Here is a 24,836-nt window from a genome sequence, read left to right as displayed (position 1 = left end):
ATGGAAAAAAATCTATTCTAACAATATGTTAGAATGTGCAACTGCAACAATATTCTACAGAGTTCTTACCTCTTCATATCTATGTACATCGGCTCTCTGCATAAAGTCACCATTTCTTTATGACTTTATGTAGAGTCAATTTAACAACTTTCACACAACTTTATGTGTGATGATACAATACACTATAAAAATCACCTCCATCACCAGTTCCTAATGTATGTATGTATATCCACCCTACTGTGTTTTTTTTTTTTTTTTTTTTTTAATGTTAGGGTAACTTTTTTGCAAGTCAGTATATATAGCAGGTACTGATGAATAGCCTGTAAAATACTTTAGTAAACAACTAATTTGCAACTAATCCCTAACTCAGCATGATCAGGTGATCTCTTGTCACACAGCAGACATTGGACACTGATCACAGATCCCAAAGTATGAAATATCTTTAAACCAATTGCATGTCATGTGACAGACATTTACAACAGCTTTCATCATTCCACACATTGGACCACACAGACTTGACTGAGCTGAAGGTAAATTAGCCCACTGAATATAACAACCGGTGTACTCAAACATGGAGGACTGCACACAAAGCTCACCAGAGCTCTCTTCATGCAGTAAATGTGCTGTGTTAAAGTGGATCCGCAGGTGGGTCCCAATTGGTTTCAAGACAGAAATAAAAGAATTGTCTAAAATGGCTGGACCCGTGGTAAGTAGCCTTTATTTAAATGTACTGTCACTCAGTGATATTTTCTGGTAGCATATCTAACACACAAAAGGGTTATATACAAAAACTGCTTGTTGTGTCTTGTTGTCTCTTATCAGATTTTGTCCCAGACCATGGTTTTTGCAGTGAGTTTTGTTAGCACTATTTTCTGTGGTCATCTGGGGAAGACGGAGCTGGCAGGGGTGGCTTTGGCTATAGCAGTAAGTACTATAATAACTATGTTCTCAAAGATAAAGTTTAATTACAGGACGACACAGTATAAATCCACTGATGTTTGTGTTATATCCTCAGGTTATTAATGTTACAGGTGTATCTATTGGCTCTGGTTTATCATCGGCATGTGACACTCTCATTTCTCAGGTATGAGTCCATGTCTGTTTCAGTAGGCAAATATTGTCAACAGTGTTATAAAGATAGACCAAATTTTTTTTATTAGACTTTTGGCAGTGGTAACCTCATGAAAGTTGGGGTCATTCTGCAGAGGGCAATCCTCATTTTGTTACTGGCGTGTTTCCCCTGCTGGGCGATCCTTATTAACACAGAGCCTATTCTGTTGGCTGTCAGACAGGAGCGAGAGGTGGCCAGGTGAGCTGTCTTTCCATGCACTCTCTTCTCCTCTTTCTCCATTTTAAATACATTCTGATGAAGTATCTCTCTCTAGGCTGGCTCAGATGTATGTGAAGATTTTTATGCCAGCACTTCCTGTGAGTATGTATAATTATTATCTAGTCAAGTTCAGAATATCACAGTTTGTGTATGAATGAACATGAGTTAAACACCCCAGAAACTACAAGACTAAACATGATCAACGCTATGGGAACTAATCGTGAACAGAGAGAACATAGAAGCACAAGTAAAAACAAGAGCTCCGAGTCTCATAAGGGACATAGAATCTGACAAAGACTGAATGGAGTAGAGGGTTTAAATAAGTACAAGACTGAACACAAATGAAGGTGTGTGTGTGTGTGTGTGTGTGTGTGTGTGTGTGTGTGTGTGTGTGTGTGGAGACATTGACAGACCAACCAAAACAGAGTAGAGGCAGGTGTGAGGGTGTATGAGTGTGTGTACTGGCACACTGAGGCTAAGTACATTAGAAGAAGAGAGCTGGTTTTCGGTACTTAAAAGTACCTAAAAAGTAGTGTTCTGCACGATAAGACACGGGCTGGAGTTTTAAAACCTGAACACCACAGCTTCCACTGTCCCTGTCTTATATCCCTGCCCTAGACCTTTTAACATTTCTTAAAATATTTCACCTGCCTGTTGTGTCCACGTTTGCAACTCAGAGATTGCTGTCTTTTGTCTTCTGGCTTGTCTTTACAGGCAACATTCATGTTTTCATTGGAAACTAGATATCTTCAAAACCAGGTAAAGTCATTATAAATTGTTGTCATCAATGACTTTGTGCTGTTAAAAATGCTGAAATCGTTACGCGCGCGGGCAAGTCAACTTTCCTCTGTGCTTTGCCAATGCGCACTACTGAGAAATGATTCAGAATGAACAAAGGTAGTTATATACTGACCCAAAAAGTTTTGCCTTTTTCAGTAGACGCAGACAGTGTAACCACACTACTCAGTTTGTCTGTTGATTGGAGCTCAGGGTCACAAAGAATAAGCTATTGGGTAATAATTTGCTGTCTTGGTCTGCACAGCTGGATTATATTGTTTCTTTTTGCTGCCTTGTACCTCACTTGTAAGTGGCTTTGGATAAAAGCGTCTGCTAAATGACTAAATGTAAATGTCTGTGTAGCTTAGTCACCTATTGCTAAGAAAGAGCTAAAAATGGCAAACTACACAGATTATAGCAGTCAGGCTTTTTGCTGGTCTTGGTGTGTCAGTGTGTGTGTGGCAGCAGTGGAAATTAGTACATTTACTCAAGTACTGTACTGCAGTGTTGAGGAACTTTACTTTAGTATTTCTATATTATGTTAAGCTCATCTTTCCTCAGCCAATTAAAAGGAAAATTGTTGACTACATTTTAATAGTATTACTTTTACCTGAACATTTTTAAAAATGTAAAAACCTGAGGCACATGTGGAACAAAGTGTGAAGACAAAATCGGGACTAGATTTATAAATTCATGTTATCATCCACAAAATCAAGTTAAATAGCATTTTTTTAAATAGAATTTTTTTCTAAAACCAGTAAAACCTTTAGCTAAAAAAGTCCAGGTGGATTATTGACATGAAAGGTTTACGCTTTTTACTGTACAGTCAATTTTGCTTCTGAAGGCCTGTAATATTGTTCGAAGCCACTCTTTAATTTGATTTTACATTATCACATTAAATCTCTTATGTGCATCTGCTATATTTATCTTTGGGTTGATTTTTTGCAAAATCCTAATAGAAATAAGATGTGGCATGTTTCTTGTAGGGCATCATATGGCCACAGGTCATCACAGGCTTTGTGGTCAATCTTGTTAATGCTCTCAGCAACTACATTGTTCTCCACATACTAAATCTGGGAGTAGCGTGAGTATTGAACTGCACATTGCTCTTTACTGCTAGTCACACAATCAGTACTAAAATTATCTTTACAGTGGTTCTGCTGTTGCCAACACCATTTCCCACTTTTCCATGGCTGGATCCCTCTATGGTTACATAATATGGAAAGGTCTGCATAAGGACACTTGGGGAGGTTAGTGCAACTTTTGAATTGAAAACAAAGGGTTCCTGCATATAATCAGGGATTTCAATGGTTTCCCTCAGCATGAGTCTTTACAGGAATGAATGAATAAAGTTCAGAGTGATAAAATCAAGCTGTCACCCACCTGGCAAAAAAAAAATCTAATTCTGAAGAGGTGACAGAAATGTTTATGGTGGATGTGGGAGAATTGCAATGTAGAATTAGAGCTGCAGTTATAGGTCATGTGGTTAACCTGGCTGTTGTTGATCAGAGGTGGTCTTTTGTCCGAGACTTGTTCCATGGAGAACATTTCATCCTCTACACCACAAGAATTTCTTTCCATAAACCCTAACAGCATAAACTATGGTTTAGTTTTATACACAATCCCAGTCAAGTCCATACACATTTTGACAGTGACACAAACTTTATTGTAGCTCTGTACAACACCACAGTTTATTTGCAGTGAAACAATCACAATGTGTATAAATGCTGATTATAGCTCTAAGAGTTTAGTCCTGGACTTAGTATTTAGTATTTTGGATAATCCGTTATTATTCATGGACCATCAAAGGCTGAATGACGCCTGAACCCACAGAGATAAACAGATAATCTTTGGTGCAGTTTTCTTCAGCTCCTCCATGTTTTGGGTGTTTTTTGCCTTCAGCAAATTAGATGCCTGCTGAATTGGATTCAGGCGGCTGACTCGCTTTTGCAGAAGTTTCTACCATTTTATGGGAGGGAATGTATTCGTAAACTCAGAAACATTAAACGACAATGGAAAACAACTGAGGTGAAGGCCAGAAGAATCTCGAAAGAAAGCTTGCTCTTTATCATTTCTCTGGGCTGAAGGCAAAATGGCATATGGACAATCAGAATAAGAAGACAGCTGCTTTTCAGAGCATTACAAAGGAAGAAACTGGTGATGTCTATCTCGTTTCTTCCTCATTTCAGGCACTCACTGACTGCAAATGATTTGCAACCAAGTATTCAAAATAACAATTTAGATACTTTTAATTAAATTTGATTTGAGTCACAAAAAGACAGACAACCATTCCACTCACATTCACACCTACGGGCAATTTAGAGTCACCAATTAACCTAACATGGATGTCTTTAGACTGGAAACCAAGGGGGAAACAAACAAGGGGGAACATAATATAAAATAAAATAAACAAGACTGCTGCAAAACGTACAAATCAAAAAGAAACTAATGTATTTCACAGACTGGGCAGTAAAGGTGAACCTTACTTAAAAACCTTTAGTGCAGAAAGTGAAACTCTCTCCACTGCTACCAGTGCTGTTCCATAAGTCTGTGTAATAGGAGGCTTCAACATCACTTTGTAAAAAGTTGCATATTCAACACTTTGAGCACACTTCTAGTTTCATTTGTGGATTTGCTACACTGTAACAAACTGTAATCTGAGACAAAAGCATTCACACACTTTAGTTTACCTTAAAATAAACGGAGTAAGTCGTTAATAAATCTTTCGATTCATCGTTTGGCCACACAGGCTGGTCTAAAGAGTGCCTGCGGGACTGGGGCTCATACATCCATTTGGCCATCCCCAGCATGGTCATGATGTGTGTGGAGTGGTGGACATATGAGATTGGAGGATTCCTGGCAGGTAACGTTTCAGTTCACTTTGGGGTTTTTAAAGCATCCGTGTGAAGTAAAGTTGGTCTGAAACCAAACTGCTACTTGTCATTGCCAGGACTGATAAGTGAAGTGGAACTTGGAGCTCAATCAGTTGTATACGGGCTGTCAAATGTTGCTTACATGGTGAAGTTGTCAATCTTTTATCAAATAAACATCAAATTGCTCTTGTGTCAAACCGCGTGCTAACACATTATTTTTGTTGTTAGCTTCCAATGGGTGTCAGTGTTGCGGGCAGTGTCAGAGTTGGAAATGCTTTGGGAGCTGGAAACACAGAGCAGGCCAAGCTGTCTGCTAAGCTAACAATGTTCTGTGCAGGTCAGTAAGCAATAAATACAATTTCTCTGCAATATCCTAAAATTGGATTCAAATCAACATAATTAAAGTTAATCTACTACTAGAAATAAAGTACTGTAACGTGATTTCCTCCTGGCAATAAGTAATAGAACAAGTGTTGTGAATGAAAACTCATTTACTCTTTTGTCATAGGGTCAGTGTCGATATCTTTGGCCATTCTCTTTGGGTGCCTGAAAGATCACATCGCTTATGTATTCACATATGATGAGTGAGTTTGTCTTTATCATGTGGTTTTGTATCCATATTTCGTGTTTCTTTGTAAAAGTTTTTTTCCAAAGTGTCAAGTGTGGAAGCGATAACAGTGAGATAGCAATGACTTTTTTCACACAGAAAGTCACACAGAAAACAGTGAACTTTGCCCGTTTATTCTTTTAAATATTAACTAGAGATGTGATTACCTTAAAAATGACACACATATTTAATATTCTTCTCACTGTTTGCCTCTCTGACTGTTTTCTTTGTGATCAGACAAATCAGGGAGAGGGTTGCTGATGTTATGGCTTTCTATGCTCCATTTGTCCTCCTAGATGCAGTGTCAGTAAGTATATCTGATGACATACCCATATACTACGTGATTCTGTTTGTGAAAAATAACCAAATCTTGTGTGTGTGTGTGTGTGTGTGTGTGTGTGACTAGGCTGCCTCTGGTGGTATTATACGAGGTGCAGGTAAACAGAGAGTTGGGGCTGTTTTAAACATTGTGGGGTTTTATGGCATTGGTTTCCCAATTGGAGTGCCACTGATGTTTGCAGCCAAATTAGGAATCAAGGGTAAGAATTTCCCGCAGCGATGCTTTCTAGACTTGAAATGTGTGTACCAAAATGCTGCCTGGTCTTTGTTAACAAGAGATTGGCACATGTCACTACCGGCTGCTTTTCCACTAGTCTTTTCAAAGCGGCTCACATCTATTACAGGTCTGTGGACAGGGCTGTTTATCTGTGTGTTTCTGCAGTCCTCATTTCTGACTTTCTACATGGTCAAAATGAATTGGAAGAAAGCTACAGTCGAGGTTAGTATTCAGAGGCAAATCTTCCTATTCTAAATTGCCTAAAGCTGTTACTGTTACTGTTTGCACATTGTTTTTCTTGCAGGCTCAAACTAGAGCAGGAGTGTGTGGGAGCTCCACTGACACAAGTAAGAAACACTGTGCAGCAAGTAAAGCATTTTATTAAGAAATATCCTGTTCACAATGGGATATCATTAATTCTTTCTCTGGAGAATTCAACATTCATTTTTATTAGTGCCTCTTGCTGAGCTTAAAAGGAGGCCATCCCATCCATCATCTTAACTTCTTATCCTGTTCAGGGGTGTGGGGGGCTGTCATTGGGAGAGAGGCGGGCTACACCCTGGAAAGGACTCTCGTCCATCTTAGGCTTACACAGACTGACAACCATTCACAGTCATATTCACACCTAAGGGCCGCTTATAGTCACCAATTAACCTACCATGCATGTCTTTTGACTGTGGGAGGAAATCAGAGGAAACCGACACAAGCACAGGGAAGACATGCAAGTTCCACACAGCCGGCAGGTAGATTGGAACCAGGGACCATACACCAATCAGGCATAACATTATGACCACCTGTGCAATTTGATGCAATCCCAAAGAGTGGCTCTGCATTAGATTCTACTTTGACAAGGTTATAATTTCTCAGTTTTAAGTTTTAAACTGTCAAAAAAGGTGATAATTCTACTATGTGTTTATCATTGAGGTCAAAGTGGTGAGTTGAGTTGCACTGGAGTTCATTATAAGAAGAGGTGGTTCTAATGTTTTGGTCACCTAAATAGAGTCGGCAAAACTTTAGAACCACCTCTACATGTAAAATATTTTTTTTACAAAAATATCAGAAACTTTGAAGTTAAAACGTGATATTTGCCTATGTTTGACCAGATGAGCCAGAGAACTCCCAAGGCCAGTCAGACACCATGGAACTGGTGGACACTGAGGCAGAACCAGCAGGGACAGTAAAGGAGGAGCTCTCATACAGGACTCTGGTCCTGCATAGGGGCCTGGCTCTGGCTGCCATGCTATTCATCCTTGCTGCTGGAATCATTCTGAACGTGGTTCTCACTAATTTGGTAACATGAACCTGAGCAAAGATCATTGTTTCCCAGTGGAGTACTGCACTCATGCTAAGTGTGATGTACCAGTGTGGACTGCAGGATGTCAAAGTAGGACAGAAGAGGGGCCCTAGTGCAAATGAGCAAGAAGCAGATGCTGGAGATGCTTTGATGATCTATGGATGATCAATGAGTTGTGACTGCAAAATATTACACATTCATTTTGATTGTTCCACTGCATTTTAGTTCACACCCACACTGCCAAACAATTTTGATTCAATTAAAAAGAAACACGCCTTCTGTTGTGGATTTCCATGGTCAGTCTGACTCTTAATTTTTCCACCAGAGCAGTGGTGAAAATTTAATCAGGATCATTAATAATCAGGTAGTGTTAATCCAGTCTTGAGTAGAGTTGAGCCCTGAAGACAGAGCCTCTGGGAAGCGAACAAGGATGTGCACACTTGCTCCAACAGCCAGAAGAAAAACAGCTAAGTACACAGTAAAGCTTTGCCAGACTATCAGCTGGGTAATAGGGAGACGATAATCTTTCAGCTGCGGGACCACATGTCCACCCTGGCTCTCCGGGTTCCCATGATGGTTTTTTTGTATTCACAGACAACTTGCCATCCACTGACTTGGGAGAAGAAATTATATTATATTATTGTATTTTGCTAAATTCTATGTAAATCAGACATATTTATAAACTCATGCAAATGATAAGAGAAATGCAGATTAATAATTGGCAGTTTAAAGTGTACATCACTTACATTCAGTTACACAGTAATACCAGTCAAAGTGACAGACTTTTTTCACAGCCTGCAAAGAAGCAGAAACAAAAACCTAAATTTTCAACAAATGACAACCAATATTTGTCTCAGCAGCTTTTTACCTCCTGGCATGTTCTACCGGTTCAGCTTAAAGATGACAGCGACGTAGGTGTATAATGACACTAACAAGCAGTCGTAGCCAAAACCCTGCAGCAAGAAAAAAAGACCAGTTATTTATGCAAAGCTATTGTTTGTATTGTCAAGCTACTTATTGTGTGCTTAAGAAATTAAGTTGGTTTATGTCAGAGTGAAGTGTCTGTGTGAGAGTATGACTGAAAAGGAAGTTAGTTTGATTAAACAGGAGGGTAGTTTAAATCCTCATTTCCTGATTGGCTTGCACACTAAAAAACAAAGTCTGTGGACACTGCTAGCCGCACTAGAGTTGCAACAGCTCGACCCAGTTGGACGGGCTTTCTGCCAGCACTGTGCAGTTCGACACAGATTTTACAATGTTGAAATTCCCAAACAATTATGGTGTGTTTTTCACGGGTTATTAGATCAAGTTATGTTCTTTAAATACACAAACTGTACAGTAACGGCTTTACATCACAAAAATAATTAGTATTTAATTGTCCACAGCAAATTCAGATACAATATTTCCTTGGTTTCATATACATTAAAAATTCTTCAACAAGAAATTAGTTTCTCAATGTCACCCACCCCTTCGTTTATGGTTCCATGTTGCTGGAAACCATAAACTCACGAGGTGGAGGATGTTCTGTCATGGATGTATGATCGCTGTAGTCGGACCATCAAGGCATCGAGTTTTTTTTGCAACTGTTTAGTACTGGTTTACAAAGCTTTGAACTTCCCTTAATAATATGCTGTGGCCGCGGCATGGAGAACACGGGCATTGCCCGATATATGCTAGAGGGAAGGATGTTAAACAGGCCACAAACAGAGAATAGATCAAATGTGGGCAGAACAGAATCAGTTTTGCATCATTCCGTTTCAGCAAACTGTTTACCTTCAATGAAAATGAGGGCAAACTGGATTCCATACTGGATGAACCCCATCTTTTTTTGTCTCTACTACATCTACCTGCCGAGAATCCAAAGGCCGGCAGCAGAGTTCCGAAATCAGTCCAACAACCATGGATTATCTACACAGGGGAGGAGAAGGAGCGGTATTAAAGTTAATCAGGGAACAGTGGAGCAAATGTCTAGCACACTTATGGTTTTTTAGCAAGATGCCTTTTCTTTGCATTACTGTGCATTTATGCTCAAAAATAATCTTCCAACCACTCAGTCAGAATTAGTCAATATATTGCAAAATAAAGTTGATTGCCACTGCAGCTGCTGGGCTTTCTCTTGCACAGGGCGGACAGTGTAACAAAGCTATTAGGGAAAATGAGAGGAGGTGAATCTTTTACAGCAAGGAAGGTTGGTGTACAGATGTCACGGTGTTAACAAGATGCACTGTGACATTATGTGTCAATTCATTTGAGGACATGCATGTGCCGACCAAGACCTATTGCACATCAACAATAGCAGCAACACGCCATTGTTTACAGCTAAATTCTGACACCTTTGCAGGACTAAAGAGGAAGGTTATGGAAGTGGGGACATACTCCTCTGCAGGCAGGCCAGAAATTCACAGACAAAGGAGTTCAAGGTGGCAAAGAGAATCCAAGAGACCCCTCACTATAACTACCACCTCACCTGTATTCACCCCCATACTTCCACCTCAATACACGTAAGGTGCACTCTCTCCCCCACCTCCTCCTCCAGACACCAGGACTGCATACACATGCCATCACACCCCTCCAGACACTCAGATAGTATTCACCCCACCAACTCCCCCCGAGACACCCTGGATACCCTCAGGATATCTGAATAGGAGGTGAGCAGAGTCTTCCACAGACAGAAACCCAGGTAGTCTGCTGGCCCAGATAAGGTCAACCCCTCCTGTCTATTGCCTGTGTTGACCAATTGGCCCCAGTCTTTAACTGACTCTCCAACAATCAACCTTTAAACATTCAACCAGAATTCCACCCCGTAAGAAAGCTATTATCACAGTGATAAATGACTACAGGCCAATCGCTTTGATGTTTTTGGTTAAGAAATTCTTTCGAACTAGTGTGAAAAACCTCACAGGGCCCCTGCTAGACTACCTGCAGTTTGCCCACAGGGCAAACATGTCAGCAAACGATATAGTTAACATTGGACTGCATTACATCCTGAACAGCCCTGGGATATATGCACAGCTTTTGTTTGAGTGTTCAGCTCAACACCATCCTCCAAACTTTCCCAGCTCTATGTGTCCCCCTTTTGTCTGTCGGTGGAACACCAGCTTCCTCACCAACAGAGCACAGCAGGTAAGGATGTGAAAAGTTACCTTCATCAAATACAGGAGCGGACATATTTCCTGTGATGAGTTCGACCTGCAATAAGAGCTGCTGATTCAGCTTTACACTGCTATCATTGAGTCTGTCGTTTGCAGCAGCCACCGAACAGACTGCAACGGACTGTAAGAACTGCAGAAAGAATCGTTGGTGCTCCCGTCCACTCTCCGGGAGCCAGGACGAAGGCAAAGAAAATCACCACTGACCCTTTAATCCTGGGCACAACTTCTTTCAGCTTCTCACCTCTGCCAGGTGCTACAGAGCCCTTTCTATCAAAACCACCAGACAACAGAACAGTTTATTTCCTCAGCCCATAACACTCATTAACAGCTTACTGATACATAACCGCTGATCCATGCTACTGTATACACTGGACACACTAACACTTAATCACTACATGCCCACACATAAACACGCACACGCACAATTACACAAGTAATAGTGTTGGAACTGCCACACACACTGCAGCTGTCAATTTTTTTTAGGCCATTCTTAGATTGTCTTTAGTTTTTTTCCACTAATGTATGTTATTTGTAATTTTCATGTTGTCTGTATTGTCACTTCTTGAGCGTGTACTTGAGAACAACCAATGACCAAAGCAAATTTCTTGTAAGTATTAGCATACATGGCCAATAAATCGATTCGGCTTCTGATTATAAAGAAATGTAAAATCAGAAGTGTGTTGAAACAGCCTAAGGATGCATCTGTTGTAAAATACCAACAATGTATCGCTGTATAATCTCAGTAGTATTTTCAATAAATAAATGTGCAATAAATGTAATAAGCATTTTCTGAACATTAAATAAAAAAATAAAACACTTGTCTAACACATTCCTAATACTTCAAACAATTACTTCAAACAAAATAATACTTCAAACAATTAGTGTATTTACATGCACCTAATGTGACAGGTAGACACTAGCACTTATGCAGAGGTGGTGGCAATGGAGGAGCAGCAGGCAATGAGAGAAGCAGCAAACTGATTTAGAGAGAAATGTTAAGCAGGTGTGGGAAGCAGGCTGCTGCTCATTATGATGGTGATGATGATGGTGACATTTTATAATTTTCTGTTTTGTATTTTAATGTATGTAAAAGGAGTAGGGGTTTAAATACCCTGAGGTTAAGGATAAGAGGTAATAAAGAAATTTCTCTGTATTTGCAGATTTCCAGTAACCAGGTTTGTGCAAGAGCATGTGAACATTCTTCGCCAATTACCCAAGAAAGCTGATCGCAGTTACTTAAGTTCATGTAAATGCAGACAAAACCCTCTGTGTTACCTAATGCAAAGTCCATGCTCTCCCTGAAATCCCTATATGCGTCAAGCAGTGGCAACTTGATGGAGGTGTTTGCCATAAACAATTGTGTTTAGGGCTCAAGGACTGATCATGCAGGAACTCAACTGATGCCTGAGGTGAGAAATATACTGGAGAAAAGACAATTAAAAATGACAGCAATTACATTTTTTTACCCAGCTCTGATGGTCCCTCTTACTCTAACACAGAAAAACAAGCAAAAAACAAAAAGCATTTTGCGTAGCCATTTGTAGTGTCCAACATGTGGGACAGTGTCATGGCAGTAGTAACTAAATTTCAATTCAATTTTAACTCAATTCAACTTTAATTGAAGGTTTTTTAGGGAGTTACTGTGGTATCCAAAAAGTAGGGACCTAGAAGTAACAAATGGATGGACTACTTTTTGGGCCTCACTTTGACATAGGATGCTCCTAATTTAGCAATGTTGGTGGAACATGGCTGTTCTAGAGATCAGTTTTTATATGTGAGGGTACAGGACAAATACTGGTCAAAAACAACTCAGAGGTTTCATGCAGTAATACCGGGGGCCAGGGTTATGCCATCAAGAGTAATGATATTGTTGGACAGCATATTTTTCAGATTTTTAGGCCCAAATACTATGACTTCAGGTTTGTCTGGGTTTAGAAGTAGGAAATTGTAGGCATTTTATTTCTTGGGTTTTATAAAAAATTTCTTTGCAACAATAGACATTTTTGCCCCTGTGCTTTGGGAGGTGACTCCTTGGTTTTTGTCTGTCCACATTAGAATTGTCATCTTTGGCTGTGCGCCTGAGAACCTTCCTTCATGGGTCCTTGCATCTGCAAACTTTAGTTAGTGAATTGTGACTAATTGTGAGTGCAAATTAACACAATAACATTTTGGAGAGTACAACAATATTCATATAAACATTCTGACATGATCATATGACTATGATGTGAACATTCTGGGCTTTGATGGCTCTGTGCATTTTATTAGTGGTGGGTAAAAAATATATTTTTAACATGTTATTAAATGCAAAGTCAATCAGAAATTGTTTCCAATTTATTCACAACCACACAATTATGAATGTTGTGTTTAAAGTTTACAACATGCACATTATTTAGCATTTTTATTAGTTAAATATATTACATTTTCAAAAAACTGGCATTTACTTTGTAATTTTCTTTAAACAAATGCTGTGACGTTAGGAACCATTTTTCTCTCTGTTTATGGATGTTTTGTTTCTTTGAGCCTTCGGATTTAATTTGGTTTCTTGAGAATTTCCAACCATCCGTCATCTTACTCCCATTCGAGAAGCAGGGTACAGCCTGGACCTGTCTCTAGTCTGTCACAAAACATTCACTCATACGCAGACAATTTAGTCACCAATAGGACCCAAGTTAGGAGACAAGGAGTGGAGGTATGATGGTGAAGTGATTTTATTACAATAATGCAGTAAAGTCATGCCAGTAAAGGAAACAGAAAATGGAGGACAAAAAGCGCACACTATAATAAGTCAACAGAGAAGCAAAAAGAATAATCAAATAACCTAATACTGAACAGAGGCGGGTAGGTAGGTAGGGTCGACTCAGTGACTGCAATGTGCCCACTGCAAAACAAGCCCAATCATTATCACTCCTGTAGCGTATGAGGTGTTTTTACGGAAATGCTGCGTTGTGTTTTTACCAACATTGCATCAGGCCTTAAGGCCAAACAACCCCATTTTGGTCTAATCTGTCCATAGGACATCGTTCCAGAAGTCTCGTATGTTCAGATGAAGTTTTGTGAATCAAACAAACTGTACTTGTTCCGTCTCCTAATTGTGCTGTCATGCATTTTAAAATTGAACATGCTCAGCTAGGCCTGTAGGATCTGTTCTGTTCTACTTTTTAAGAGGTCTGCAGATCATCAATTGATCAAAGGCTGATAAACAACAGCACCTGGGAGCAACTTCCCCTTTTAAACACAATGGAAGCAGTAAGGGGGTACTGGGTAATCCCCACTGTTTTTCTGTTTGGCTTCATTTTTGTGAAATCATAATTAACTGATATATGTATTATTATTTTTTTGTTTGTCTGAAGTTGCATTTGCCTAATACTAAAAAAAAAAAAAAAAATTTAAAAAAAGATTGCAAAATTATAAACATCCATTATATGAATGCACCACAACATGGCTAAAGCAAAATGTTCGGTGTTACCGGTGTAACAGAGGATAAGGCAACGAAACGTATGGTCACAGCTGCAATCCAATCGGCTGGACGAGGCTCCTATAGAAATAAGAGAAAGTAGGACATAAGTCACAATGTCAGAAACCAGATGTAATTATACTGCACAGAGTTTGTCATTTTTTAAAAAATTCCCAAATTGCTAACAGAGAAACATTACTTCAAAAACAATATAAATCAATTGTAAGAGGATAAAAACAAAACAGTCAAAAATAAATTTGCTATTAAGTTACAAGTTTTAATTGTATTTTTAAAAATTAAAAGCTTTAAATTTAAAGCTCAGTTTTTTTATCCATAAGATATGGATGCGACAAAAAATATTTAACTGTTGTAAAATAATGCTACCTACATAACATGTACAGTCACACATTTTTATTATGTGTTTTGAGTATAAAATAAGAGTTTTTTTTGTTTTTTTTTAACCAAAACCTTGTCGAGGTAGGGGCGACATTGGCGCAGGAAGATAGAAAAGTCAGCCAGTGCTCATGATCAGAATATTAATAAAAAATGTTTTTTTCTAACGAATTGTAAAAATGTTAATGTAATACAGTCAAACATTGACAATATATGGCCTTGCATATTTTTGTAATTTTGACTGTAACATTATTGTACAACTACTACTCTCCTTTCTTATCCCGTGAGTTCAGGGTCGCCACAGCGGATCATTGTCTACATGTTGATTTGGCACAGTTTTTACACCGGATGCCCTTCCTGACGCAACCCTCCCCAATTTCTACCGGGGTTGGAGTAGCACTGCTGGGGAGGGGAATAGGCTGTAGGGGTTCATTGTCTTGCCCAGGGATACTTCGACATATAGCCAGGGCCGGGGATCGAACCACTCACCCTGTGGCCTTTACCAACTGAGCTATAGCCGCCCCTGACTGTAACATTATTGTACTGACTATTATAATAAAACAGTATAATCACAGGCATTAACTATTATGTAATCATACATTTTGAGTGTAAAAGTCACTTCATATGGTATTGTTACTAAGAAAACATTGTAAAAATATGTGTAGTATACAAACATGCATTTCTTATATTTTTAAAACACTGCTGCATGTTTTATGTAATTATTAATTTTGACTGTTAAATTAACTTAGTGTTATTACTAATAAAACAAATAATGTAAGTAATTATAATGTGTATTTTTTACGTGTGTTTGCAATATTTATTTGTGTTTTACCTGTGAATATGTTTGTTTACTAACAAAACATTGTAATGTGTGTTGTCACATTACAAGTTGTAAATGTTTCTTAAAAAAAGGGTTCACCATTTTTTTTCCATTAGGGAATTTAAATGTATATGGATGTATATTGATGGCCAAAAAAAATAAAAAGGGTGATAAATTTAGTAATGTTTGATTTACCCTTATGCAAAAAAAACTACTGAAAAAAGTAAAAACTCTGTAAAATGACTATGATAAGATGATTTTCAATTATGTTTCAACACACAAAAGAATCAAGAGGTCGTAAGAACTTTTGCACAACTATAACTAATTTGTGCAGATTAAGATTTCATTTTCAATATGAACCTCTGCACAACTATAATGAATTATACACACTAATTTTATTAGGTTCTTTCATATGCAAGATACATTTATTCCAAGTTTTTATTATCACCCTTTCATATGATTTGTTCTAATTAAAAAAAAAAACTGTAATGGGACTAGTTTTTAGGGTTGGACCCAATAAGATGCTTGACATGACTCAGTGTTAGTTTTATTAAAGAAAGTTATTGTTATCAAAGCAGGATGTCGAAGTGTTAAGCCCTCCGACTCGCTAGGTGGCGCTGATCTCCAGTCTATGAGGGAGGAAAAACAGATGAGTGCTTAACACTGACTTGTGGGAAATGGAGTCTGGAGCAAAAACGAGACTTACTATAGTGCTTGAGGAAACGAGCTGAGCCTGGAAGGGAGGTAAGGATCTTACGGGGAGGAGTGAAGTGCTGGTCCTAGCAGTGTGTGCGTGGGGCGTAGCCATGAGTGATCTCCAGTCCCCGGCGAGAAACAGAACTCCAAAATCCTCTTGGTCACCTCCCCTTGGTGACAACATACAACAATATCCAAAATCCCTTTCAGTGAGCACCTGCACTAGGTGATACTGAGGGAGTCCGTGACGCTCGGCACAATCATCAAAGTTGCTTACAGTGGCCTGAGTGTCACAGGTAGAAAGTCACATGGAGCAATAGGCACTTACGCATGGCATCAAACCTGGGCATGGCGGTAGCAGAGAGAGTCAATAGGGGATTGTACTCACTAATACAACTGAGTGACAGCTGATTACTGGTGATTAGTAAAGCGGCATCTTTATTTATACAGATTTTGTTGATTGACCCGAAATTGTCAAAATAAAAATAGATTAACCATTAAATAATAGCTTTCAAATGGCCATTTTTTTTAAACTTGCAATGCAGCTTTAATCCAAATCTGTTTATCAAATTTGTATTTGAAGTGTAAATATGCCTTGAGCGGATCCTTCGTATCAGTGTGATGTCAGTACAGTAAAAAGGGTTAAACCCCAGGAATGATCTGACCCTTTCTCAGGGAATGTGAGGGAAGTTAAAAACATGAGGCATAAATCACATGAAGACGAAGCACACAAAGCTGCTTTTAGCTCCTCTGTGACATTTGCAGTGTGTTTACCTCCACAACAGGAAGAAGACGTGTCTTGTGTTTACGTGTTGTAAAGGTCTACTTTATATTGTATTATATTAATTATAACAATAATGTGTTTGCAAAACACAGTTTAAAAACTGTTTCAGTGGATCTGAAAATGCAAATTTAAGTATAATTATAGAAGCAGACTCATGATGGAAATCTGAGACATCATTAAAGGTGCCATTTATCCAGGGTTTGTCACCCAAAGTCTTTCAGCACTTATGGCCAAGCCCTGACTGCTTTGTTTTTAATTTAAACCTAAAACCGGGACCTGCCCAAGAACCTCTGTCTGCTGTCAGGGCCACACAGAGTCAGATGATGCTTAAAGTATGTCTTCACTCATGTATGTAACAAAAGTTGCCACTCGATTCCCAGTTTTCTGTCATGATCCGACACACTTCCTCTCTCTGGACTTGTATTTTGTGGCCTCTTCTCCCCACTTCCTGCGCCTAGTTCTGTTCCTTAACTTTACCCTTGTTGTCCCTCATTGTTTGCGCCTGTTCCTTTCACTATTTAAGTCCAGTCTTCCCCACTCTTCCCTGCCAGATCTTTGTTGTCATCTTACTTCCAGCCTGCATGCTGAACTCTTGGTTTACTTGATTGTAGAAATCCTGACCCCTGTATGTTGGACTCTGTTTTCTTGCAGCTTTTGGTCTGAGGTTTGGTGTGTTTCTGTTTTTTGGTGTGTTTTTAGTTTCCTCAACCTTTTCCCCGAGTGTTCATCCAGGTTCAGTAGTTCATGTTTCACCTCCGTGTCTCATTTCATTTGTTGTTTTGTGTTTGTGTTAATTCTATAACCTGCTGTGAGCCTGTTTCCTTTATACCCTCCTGTTAGGAGCGATTTTCTGTTTTTGTCACTGAGTTCTAATCAATAAAAGCCTTTTGTTAGTTCATTCACTCGCACAGTCTCCTCACTTGGGGTCCACCCTAACCATAATCCTGATATTTTCAGCTTGAAGGTGACCGAAGAAAAACTAATTTAGACAGACATTGGAAAGAAGCGGGAATGTAAGCAAAGGCAATAACCTCTAAAGTAAGCGTGGCCACCAACTTAATGTAGTATGGTCAAAATGAGGCCACCAATCCCACGACTCACCCCTTGGAGGTACTTGCCATATGGGTGCTTTATAATTAGGCCACTGAGATTGGAGATCTTTAATGGAGTGTTTATACGTATTGCTGGAGAGAGTCTGCTGTTGCTTGTTTCTCTCTAGCTGCTGCCACTGATCTTCTCAACTTGTTTGCAAAGAGACCAACATCTGATGTTTGTTAGTTACAGCAGCCAGGCTTTGACAAAACCTAACAGCATGAATTCAGGCTCCAATGATGTGTACGTGGCAAAACCTGAGAGCGGAGATGAGAGAACTGGTGAATAATGGATGTAGCTGCAGCCCAAGGGAGTAAAATATATATAAAATGACTTGCTGATTGACAACAGTGGACAGATAATACCACCACCTCAAAAAAATTGTTTTGTTTGTTAAATGTTAATCTCAAGTCTGGAGTCGAGATGTTTTGGACCAACTGTGCCCCTCTTTGCAGTGGGTACATAATCCAAAGACCTCCAAACATCACTGTTTTCAATCCTAAAGGGCTTACAAACCTTTAAAAGAGGGAGACTCCTGACAACTCCGGAAAAGATTTTCAGGAGGGAAAAACATATTATTTCAAACACATGAATTAGTCAGTAAGGAAACCAATACATGAACAGTGAATCCAAGCTAACACCGTGTCCCATGGCTGTTTTTACTCAACCCACAAACTGACCTAAGGGTGAAAAAAGTACAGGGGTTTCCATTTCAGCAAAGGATAGAAACCAAAGTACTACTACCAAATCCAATTGGGGGCCTGGTTGCTCAGTGTAGAGCACCAGTCGGGATGCAGAAGAGGGGCCCTGTGAAGATCTATTAATTATCAATTAAGATTGAGACAAAATTGTGCAAAATATTACACATTCATACAGTTTTTTTTCCCATGCACATATACTTAGTTCACAGCCACATACAGTCAAACAAGAATAACTCAATGAAAAAGAAACACATCGTGTGCCTTGGACTTTCAAGGTCAAGCTGACTCATAGTTTTGCACCAGAGTAGTGGTGAAAATTTCATCAAGAACAAATTGATAAAAAAAAAATGTAGATTAATAAATGGTAGTTTGAAGTATAAACCACCTCCCGTTATGCACTGTCTGTCCAATGGCAGACATAGCAGCTGTTCTTAAAAAAACAAAATATACAACTAAACTGTCTTTTGAATTACTTACATTCCAGTGACAAGCACATTTTGTCTCAACAGCTCCTCACAGTTCAGCTTGAAGATGAGAGTGCTGTAGAAGGTGTGTCCAGAGATAATGCAATGCAGCATGTGTCCAATGAAAATGTCCAATTTCATGTTGGAGCCCAACTGCAGCGGTTCTACAGACTAGCCTGCAGAGGGAGAGAGAGACTTCCTCATGCAGAGGTGAAACTCCACACTGGATAACAAGGTCATAAATACTGTACATCCCCTTGTTACACGGAGCTTCTTCCACCAAATGAATGCAAATATATTTGCGTTAGTGTGCACATTATTTTCACTGGGATTTTACAGTCAGTCTTCATCCCTAGACCTTCACATTCTCCCACCACACGTAACATTCCACCTTAACCTCACGTGCCTCCATCCGAAGTAGTTCCCTTCACTGGTCTCTGCAACTTTCTTTCTGCTCTTTCTCGCACTTGCATCTTTTGAAATGTAAACACTTCTTCTTTGATGTTTTCTCCTTGACTTAGATTTTTGTAAATGTACATTTTAAATTGTACTACTATTTGGCTGTACTAAAATACCAGCCAAACCCTGAGATCCAGGCAGTAGAGTAAGAAATAATTTGACAGAACCAGCAATAAATCAAAATTGCGTACACAATTATGTACACACACTTTGACTCCAACATAAAGACATTACCATGCTTACTCATAGACACCCTAACACTCCATAAAGTAGCATATGCAAGATAGAAGAGAGGTGTGAATAAAAAAAGTATTGCTCATGCATTTAAATGACTATAATGATATGTGCCTGAGACAGTATGATAGTGATAGTGATATGATGTAAGACACAAATAGTGTGTATGGGAATTAATGTCAACGGGAAAAGAAAACAGTGGTGTGAGTTTGACATAGAATAATATTGTAAATAAGGGACATTCTAATTTTGGCGAGCATCAGTATCAGATCATGTTATGTTCTTTGAATACACAATCTCTTAATGTAGTAATGTAATGTAAACGGCTTTACATATTCCTAATGTTGCAGCCTGTAACAACAGAAAACGGTGAATAGAATACAAAGCTCTACCCTTTACATTAAGGAAACCACAAAAATACTTAGTATTTAGTTAGTATTTAAAATTCTTCCTCTAAAATCTGTCCTTTGTTTTGTACACATTTTTTAAAAAAATGTTAAACTTCATGTTATGCATCTTCAAAACAACAGTGTTCTTAAATTGTGCAGGTGGTCATAATGTTACGTTTTATGATTAAATATGAACACTAATAATCATTCTACAAACCTGTGTGTAGAATAAATATTCTATATTCAGGTAAAAAGGATCAAGAAAAACCTGCTGCATTGATGCAATTTGGTTCACACACCTTTGAAAAGTTAAGATTTTAAGTACTTTCTTTAAGCACTTTCAAGATCAGTTTTCAAGCTTTTCCAGCACTTTACAGCTGTGGCAAATTAGGTATTTGCGCAAATAGATAAATACTGAAAAAGATTATCACTTTGAAAATCTTATTTAAAAAGATGGCATTATAATAATAGCAGAAGAAATGAAGATACACAGTTACTTAACAAATAATTTTAACATTTAACATTTGTTTTTAATAACCTAATATAAACAATTGGTTTGTCAATGCACCACCTTAACTCGGTTAATGTTAGCATTGTCCGCTAATCCATGTTGGCGTTAGTTCATGTCAGTAACGTTTCAATTACTGTGACAAAGTTATCGACTTTGTAAGTTAAATTCTAATATTGTCACTGCTCCATACTGTTTTCATTATTATTACGTTATGGCAATATTCAACATAATGATAACTTAGTTTAACTAAGTTACTATGTTAACGAAACAGCTAGCGCTAATGAAGACGTTACGTTAGCTTAAAAGTAGCACTAGCTTTAGCCTTTAATAGTTAAAAAAATAAAACCCTATGGAGATAACATTAATCACACCAAACTTTCATTTCGCCAACTTCTCATGTCTTTGTTACGTGGAAGGAAACTTAGGTACCAAAAGAAAAACCCACACACCGTTACGGAGAGGAAATGAAGGTTCCACAAAGAAACTCTCTATGAGGCTACACTACTAAATATTAGGGCCACCATGTTGCCCTGGAGACCCAAGACATCATCATCATCCTCATCTACAAGGAAGGAGAATGATTTCATTGGCGTAGTCCATTAAATCCCTTTTGAAGTGATCAAATGACTGAAATAATTCTCACCTATACAAGAACGATTTCAATGGCTTAATTAACTAATTCATCTTTGCCAATCTCTTCTTGATTTGCTTTCAGTTTGAGGGGATTTTCAGATTACATCAAGCGAGATATCCCCATCCTCAAACAGCATCAGATATGTGGTAGCCTATTGTCTCCTAGTGTCTACACAATGATGTGACTGTGTGGACGGCAGTATATCATATCATCCAAGTCAGGTGGCTCCCAGTCCTCTGGGTAAAGTGCTGGAGGTTCCTCTGTAAGCTCAGGTGAAACACGGGCAGAGTGACACATGGTATTGATACACAGTCGTAACCTCTGAGGTGCAGATTTTGTTGCTGTTTTACTCAGCGGATTTGTTCGATTGAGTTCCTTCTTTAGTTTGTGCACTTCCAGAATTTTTTCATTCACTAGTCTGATGAGAAATGGTCTGGTCAGGTCTACGCACTCAGTTGCTTTATCTAGCTGCTTTGGTTTTTCGAACGCACCCTGGAAGTTCCTGAGATGATCAAGGCTACATTCAATGTACGCATTGGCTTTTTCATTGAACTGCAGCTTCTCATCAGCGTCTATATAGTGTTCTTTCATAAAGAGCAGTCTTTTTGCAAGTGCGGTGGGGTTAGCGGCTACTATCAGGAGTGTTTTTAACTGTTCCTTGAGTCTCAGCAGGCCATTTTCCAGTTGTTTAATTTGTTCCTCCAGATTGGTTTTGAGGAGCTTTACGGTCTTTAGATCATGTGTTAAATGTATGTTATGCTTCATTAGGTTATCGTACACGTTTTGCTTTCCTTTCTTTATAAAACATATTTCCTTATTTTTCTGTTCAGTTTCTTTCACATATTGTTCAACCACTTTATTTAACTTAAACACTGCCTCAGTCTCACCTGGCTGGATCTTCAGCTCTTTTATTTTATGGGCTTGATTCCTTACTATCGTTTCCACGTCCTCCACCTTTTTTATCAGCCTTTGTTTCTCCTCCTCCTCATTGTTAAGCTGATAACTGATTTCTTCCATCAAGTTTTGATAATAGGATTCTCTTAGTTTTAATAAGGAGTTAAATTTATTTTGTTGCAATATCAGTCTTTCCTCAAATTCTTTTGTCACACGCGATATCATTTTTTCATTTTCCTCCTTCGTTTGCGACAAAGCCTCTTTGTAACGTGAAATCACGTGATCCAACTTCCGATTAAGTATAAATTCAGTTGTTTGGTGCTTTTCAAAGTTTTCCTGCATACGTCCTTTTTCCTGCATTAGTTGTTCTTTGTCCAAATTGCATTTTTCCAATTGATGTTTTAGTTTTATATTCAAATTGCAGGTGGCTCTCATCTTGTTCTGATAGGCCTGGTTTCTCTTCCGAAGGGCCTTTAATTCTTGGGTTTTATAAAAAATTTCTGTGCAACAATAAACATTTTTGCCCCTCCTTGGATTTTGTCCGTTCATATTAGAAGTGTTGTCTTTGGGTGTGTGCACCTGGAAACCTTCCTTCACAATCTCTGTTTTCTAGATGTGTGTTTTAATGGGTTCTCAAGTCTGTAAACTGTAGTTAGTTTCCTCTGGGAGTTAGTTTCGTGACTAATCCTGACTGTAAATTAACACAACATTGTGGAGTATACAATAATCCTAATTACACAGTGACATCATTATGACATCATCGTCTTGCTTTGATGTAAACATTCTGGGCTTTAAAAATCAAGAGTGCAGAATGTGAACACATCACTCAGTGGATTTTATTAGGGGTGGGGAGACGCCTCGTCATATTAGACGTCATCGATTACATTAACCACGTCTGTGAGTCGACGATTTGTAATGTGAACGTTGTGACGACGCAGGAAGTATGTGGTTAGGTCTGGTGAGAGTCCACCGATAAGCAAGTGAAAAAAAAAATTAATCAATAGAATTATTTGTTATATTATTCGAAGAAAAAAGAGCTTAGTGGGAAAAAACTTTTAATTAACCAAACAAAAAGCGTTTGTTAGGTGCATGTTTCGTGTTTTATTTAACAACAAAAAACAACCTTATCATAACACAATGTTTAACACTGCCAGGTGTATATGCAACATCACAATAAACATAATATCATAATTGTAGGTAATAATTACAATACAAAATTGCTGAGTTAAAACAAAAGTTACAAATAGTAAAGAAGGGCGACTGTGGCGCAGGAAGGTAGAGCAGTCGTGCACCAATGTGTCCTTGAGCAAGTTGAACCCCAACTTAGTTGCTCACAGTGAGTGTTGGCCACCTGACTTGCAGCTGTGTGTGTGTGTGTGATTGTGAGTGTGAATGGGTGAATAAGAAGCAGTGTAAAGCTCCTTGAGTGCCAATAGGTGGAAAAGTGCAGAGCAATTTTAAAAAAAAAGCGAGTGAGAAGTGGGCTACACCCTGGACATATCTCCAGTCTGTCTCAAGGTCACTACAGACAGACAGATAACCATTCACACTAACACTGACGGACAATTTACAGTCACCAATTACAGATGGAGTGCAAGTCTCGTGGCGTGACTTGGTACAGGTGCACACGCACATCGCTCCAAAATCGAATTAGAATGAAATCCCTCTCAGGCCTCTGCCAACCAAGCATAAACGTTTCTGACCCTCAAACAAGTCCTACATTTGGAAAAGCTCGTTCAAGACATTTTTTAACAAGTGAGCAAAGCAATGTTTTAATAGCCTCGGTGAGTTAAAGCAATAGAGGCTGTATGACTATTAGTCAGCAGAGATTGGGAAAAACCAGTTTATTATGTTCTATTATCTCAAATGTTTTTTCGGACCCATCTTAAACCCTAATACACGACCTGACTTCACCCATTATTTAAAAAAGGCTCAGAGCTGCTGCTTCCTTGTTGTAGATCTTGGTATAAACAGACAGTTAGGGATGACGGCACAAATGAAGCCAGTCTCACTATCATACACAAAAAACAACAGATACAACTCATTCACAGAGATATAAATTGAGCTTTATTTGAATGAATTCATATTTTCATTTTGCCAAATTCTCATGTTTTTTTTTTAAATGTAAGGACACTGAAGTACTCAGAGAGAACCCACACAGGCAGGAAGAGGACATCAGGACATTCTCACCAACTGGTCACGGAGAGTTTTGGTTAACCTCACCTTCTCTGGACTCCTTGCACACCTCAGCTGACTCCCCACAAGGCTCTGTCCTCTCACAGCTGCTCTTCATCCTCTACTCTGGAGACTGCGGAGCCTCGCAGCCGAACTGTCACCTGGTCAAGTTTGCAGACGACACGGGCCTCCTTCCTCTGCTTTCCGGACCAATACAGCACCTTGGCTCAGCCCTGCAGGAGTATGTGCAGTGGTGTGAGAGGTCCCGACTTCAAATGACTGTGGAAAAGACCAAGGAGATGGCGGTGGAGGAGAACCTGGGCACCATCTTTGACCGGCTGCTAAGATTTGCCTCCTCTGGAAATGCAAGCAGCAGCAGCAGAACCTCCTGAGGAAGCTTAACTTGTTTGGCCTCAGCAAGGTCTCACCTTCTCCTTCACATATACTGGTTTCACTCCATCAGCCTCCAGAACAGAATTCGCCTACAGGACACAGTCAAGGTATGTTCCAGAATTATTGTACAACTGCTCAGAGGCCTCTCCCCCCT

General features: G+C 39.0%; 1 protein-coding gene across 1 annotated transcript; it reads left to right on the top strand.

The window, feature by feature from the left end:
• The first annotated feature begins 389 nt into the window (after positions 1 to 389).
• On the top strand, positions 390 to 8,920 carry slc47a3 (solute carrier family 47 member 3). Its single transcript, XM_067508524.1, has 17 exons — positions 390 to 706; positions 823 to 924; positions 1,016 to 1,084; positions 1,161 to 1,309; positions 1,386 to 1,428; positions 2,045 to 2,089; positions 3,094 to 3,191; positions 3,260 to 3,357; positions 4,857 to 4,970; positions 5,058 to 5,125; positions 5,209 to 5,317; positions 5,489 to 5,564; positions 5,825 to 5,894; positions 5,994 to 6,126; positions 6,271 to 6,365; positions 6,448 to 6,490; positions 7,247 to 8,920. The coding sequence occupies exons 1-17, from the start codon at positions 572 to 574 to the stop codon at positions 7,441 to 7,443; spliced, it is 1,644 nt and encodes a 547-aa protein (XP_067364625.1). The 5' UTR covers positions 390 to 571; the 3' UTR covers positions 7,444 to 8,920.
• The last annotated feature ends 15,916 nt before the right edge of the window (positions 8,921 to 24,836 follow it).

This window comes from Channa argus, chromosome 6 (assembly GCF_033026475.1).
Source record: "Channa argus isolate prfri chromosome 6, Channa argus male v1.0, whole genome shotgun sequence".
NCBI classification, from domain to species: Eukaryota; Metazoa; Chordata; class Actinopteri; order Anabantiformes; family Channidae; genus Channa; species Channa argus.
The sequence above is the reverse complement of the archived record's forward strand: the minus strand, read 5'-3'. Positions and strand labels throughout refer to the sequence as shown.

Bases quoted from the DNA above. Each gene is read 5' to 3' on its own strand.
- slc47a3 (XM_067508524.1), top strand. From the start codon at position 572: ATGGAGGACTGCACACAAAGCTCACCAGAGCTCTCTTCATGCAGTAAA. The intron at 707-822 runs GTAAGTAGCCTT...GTCTCTTATCAG, and splicing joins CTAAAATGGCTGGACCCGTG to ATTTTGTCCCAGACCATGGT. The intron at 2,090-3,093 runs GTAAAGTCATTA...TGTTTCTTGTAG, and splicing joins CTAGATATCTTCAAAACCAG to GGCATCATATGGCCACAGGT.